The following is a 2,996-nucleotide window of genomic DNA, read 5'->3' as shown; positions in this document are numbered from 1 at the left end:
AAGAACAAGATGGATGGGTTTAAGAAAGGATTGGATAGACTAAGATTCTTGAACTGGTCAATAGAAAATGTCCACAGTATAACACAGAGAAAACCAAGAATAGAAAAGAACAGGAGAGACACGTGGGACTTACCCAAAGTTCCCGGTATATGTGCAGTTAGAGTCCAAATAGAAGGGAATAAAAATGGAACAGAGGGAAGTGGAGTTGCCGCCGCCGCCGATTCCGGAGCCGGGGTAGCTGCTGCCGTCGCCGCCAGTGCAGCCGCCGCCGCTGCCGCCTGAGGAGTGGGCTTGGGAAGGAAGCGGTCACCGCGCTCGGAGCTTCGCTCACAAGCGTCTTTTCCTCCTGTTGCCCTCCCCCGGGAACGACCATGGATAAAAGTGAGCTGGTACAGAAGGCCAAACTTGCCGAGCAGGCCGAGCGCTATGACGACATGGCCGCAGCCATGAAGGCCGTCACGGAACAGGGGCACGAACTCTCCAACGAGGAGAGAAATCTGCTCTCTGTCGCCTACAAGAACGTGGTGGGCGCCCGCCGCTCCTCCTGGCGCGTCATCTCCAGCACTGAGCAGAAAACAGAGAGGAATGAGAAGAAGCAGCAGATGGGCAAAGAGTACCGGGAGAAGATCGAGGCCGAGCTGCAGGACATCTGCAATGACGTTCTGGAGCTGTTGGACAAATATCTTATTCCCAATGCCACACAACCGGAAAGCAAGGTGTTCTACTTGAAAATGAAGGGCGATTATTTTAGATATCTTTCTGAGGTGGCATCTGGGGATAATAAACAAACCAGCAGGCTTACCAGGAAGCGTTTGAAATTAGTAAGAAAGAAATGCAGCCTACACACCCAATTCAACTTGGCCTGGCACTGAATTTCTCAGTCTTCTACTATGAGATTCTAAACTCTCCTGAAAAGCCTTGCAGCCTGGCAAAAACGGCATTCGATGAAGCAATTGCTGAGTTGGATACGCTGAACGAGGAGTCTTACAAAGATAGCACCCTGATCATGCAGCTGCTTAGGGACAATCTCACTCTGTGGACGTCGGAAAACCAGGGAGATGAAGGAGATGCTGGGGAGGGAGAGAACTAATGTCTGTTGTGCTTCGTGATCTGTTCAGTGTCACTCTGTACCCTCCACATATATCCCTTTGTGCGATAAAAAAAAAAAAAAAAAAGTCGTACGTCGACTTTCAATTTTTCACAGCCTCAGCCTAGCAAAATGGTCCATGGGATAAACAGCTGGTGTGTGTATCTAAAACTCAGATTGGTCACATAAATGCCACGGCATTCTGAAGTTTTGATTTTGATTAACATTGACAGGATTACTGTGTGCTGAATTTTTTTTTAAACTGAACACTGTGATTATGGGGTTTTGTAACTTAGCAGAACTCTTACTGGTAGAAAAACTAGACCTAAATTATGTGTAACTTTTTGGAAAGTTTAAACTGATAATCAAATTAGTCATGGAAATAACAGTTCCATTGTAAAGTTGTACAGAAAGTTATAGAGATTATATTGTGACGCTGGGACGCAGAGTGAGACCCCTTCCTGTGACAGCAACTCACAGTAGTTCTGCCTGTTTTGGGGGGGGAAGTACAGACACTTGGCCAATTTGAGCTGTTGCCACTCAAAAGTTCATGACTGCAGATGTCCACAGTGTCTTCCTCTCCGTAAACTCGAAGCCTAAAATGGAAACTCCTTGTGGCAGATAATTGGGTTTTGACACCGTGAAAAGGCCCAGTGCTCCTAGACCCCGTGACTAACACCCCTTTCCCACAGCCATCTTACTGATTTGCAACTTGGGCTCCATTAGTGGAATCTGTTTTCCTTGTAACCAAGACCTAAAGAAGAGAAAAGCCGTGTATCTTATGAATGGCCTTATCTGTTTCCTGGGTAATACCTTTCAGAGTCATGTTCTGTAGAGATTGCCTTTCACTTAAGAAGTACTCAAGTCTTTGGGTGCTTCCTAGCTTGGGGCTTTTAAATTTTGAAATCGAGACATTCTTCCCACTGTCCTTTCTGACTGTTGACCTTGGTTTTTCTTTTCCCTCTTGAAGTGTCTGTCCTGCTTCTTTACATTTTTTTTCCTTTTCAGTTCTGTTGCTGTCTTCTGTTTGTTGTTGAACACCATAGGGGCAGGGCGGGGGCCTGGAGGGGGTGAGCGAAGATGGCAAGCACTTTGGTCTGCAGGCCTCACTTTAGGGGAGTTGAGAAGAGCCAGCACATAGTTCTGGCTTCCTCTGATTTCTCAGCACGCTCGTTGCTCTTCAGTCAGACTGAGATCTGAGTCAAAAAAAGTGTTTTTAAATACCCATGATTTCTCCCTGTGTTGCAGCCAGCCCTGATAATGCTTGTTAGTACCTGTCACCAGCTCTCCCAAGTGTGCTCCTTCAGCCAAGTTCACAGACCTGTTTGAACAAGACCCTATAATGCAGGGAAGTTGCATGAACACCACAGTGGGGAGAGTCCAGAATAGCCAGGTCTACCAGTCTCACAGTACCCCCTCTCCCTTGAACATTCCATGTAGCCGTAGTGTCGCCTGTTTGTCCATCTGCTGAAATGAGAAAAGAAACATTCATGCACTGATTTAAAACCCAAAAAAAGGGAAAAAAAAGAAAAAAGAAAAAAACAAAACAAAAAAAAAACCCTCCCCCCTTTCTAGCTGAACAAAAATGTGCAGTTAATACTTGGCGCTTGAAAATGCAGTAGTGAATGTGGAACGAGCCTGTCTGTATATCTGGTAGCTCTTTCTTGCTTCGTTTTTCCTTACCAGTATTCTGCCTCACGTTTGCTTCTGTGACGGTTATATTGCCTAGCAAGCACTCCTGTGGTTGTGAAAATAGTATAGCAAAAAAAAAAGAAAAGAAAAGAAAAATCCCCGGTTATTGATGTACTAGATTTGTGTATGTCTTTTAAACAGTTCTAGTTTCCACCTTAACACGGAATAATCAGGAAAAGTGTAAAAATTCAAAAGTGAAATAAAAAATTTTATCAGT

At 45.0% G+C, this 2,996-nt stretch overlaps 1 protein-coding gene across 1 annotated transcript; it reads left to right on the top strand.

Moving 5' to 3' along the window:
• Positions 1-209: 209 nt before the first annotated feature.
• Positions 210-2,996, top strand: LOC132009118 (14-3-3 protein beta/alpha-like). Its single transcript, XM_059387491.1, is given in 2 exon segments — positions 210-786; positions 789-2,996. Coding segments are annotated over 2 exon segments (717 nt in total). The 5' UTR covers positions 210-371; the 3' UTR covers positions 1,091-2,996.

The sequence above is a fragment of the Mustela nigripes genome, unplaced genomic scaffold, assembly GCF_022355385.1.
Source record: "Mustela nigripes isolate SB6536 unplaced genomic scaffold, MUSNIG.SB6536 HiC_scaffold_4902, whole genome shotgun sequence".
NCBI lineage: Eukaryota > Metazoa > Chordata > Mammalia > Carnivora > Mustelidae > Mustela > Mustela nigripes.
This window is presented reverse-complemented; position numbering and strand designations above follow the sequence as displayed.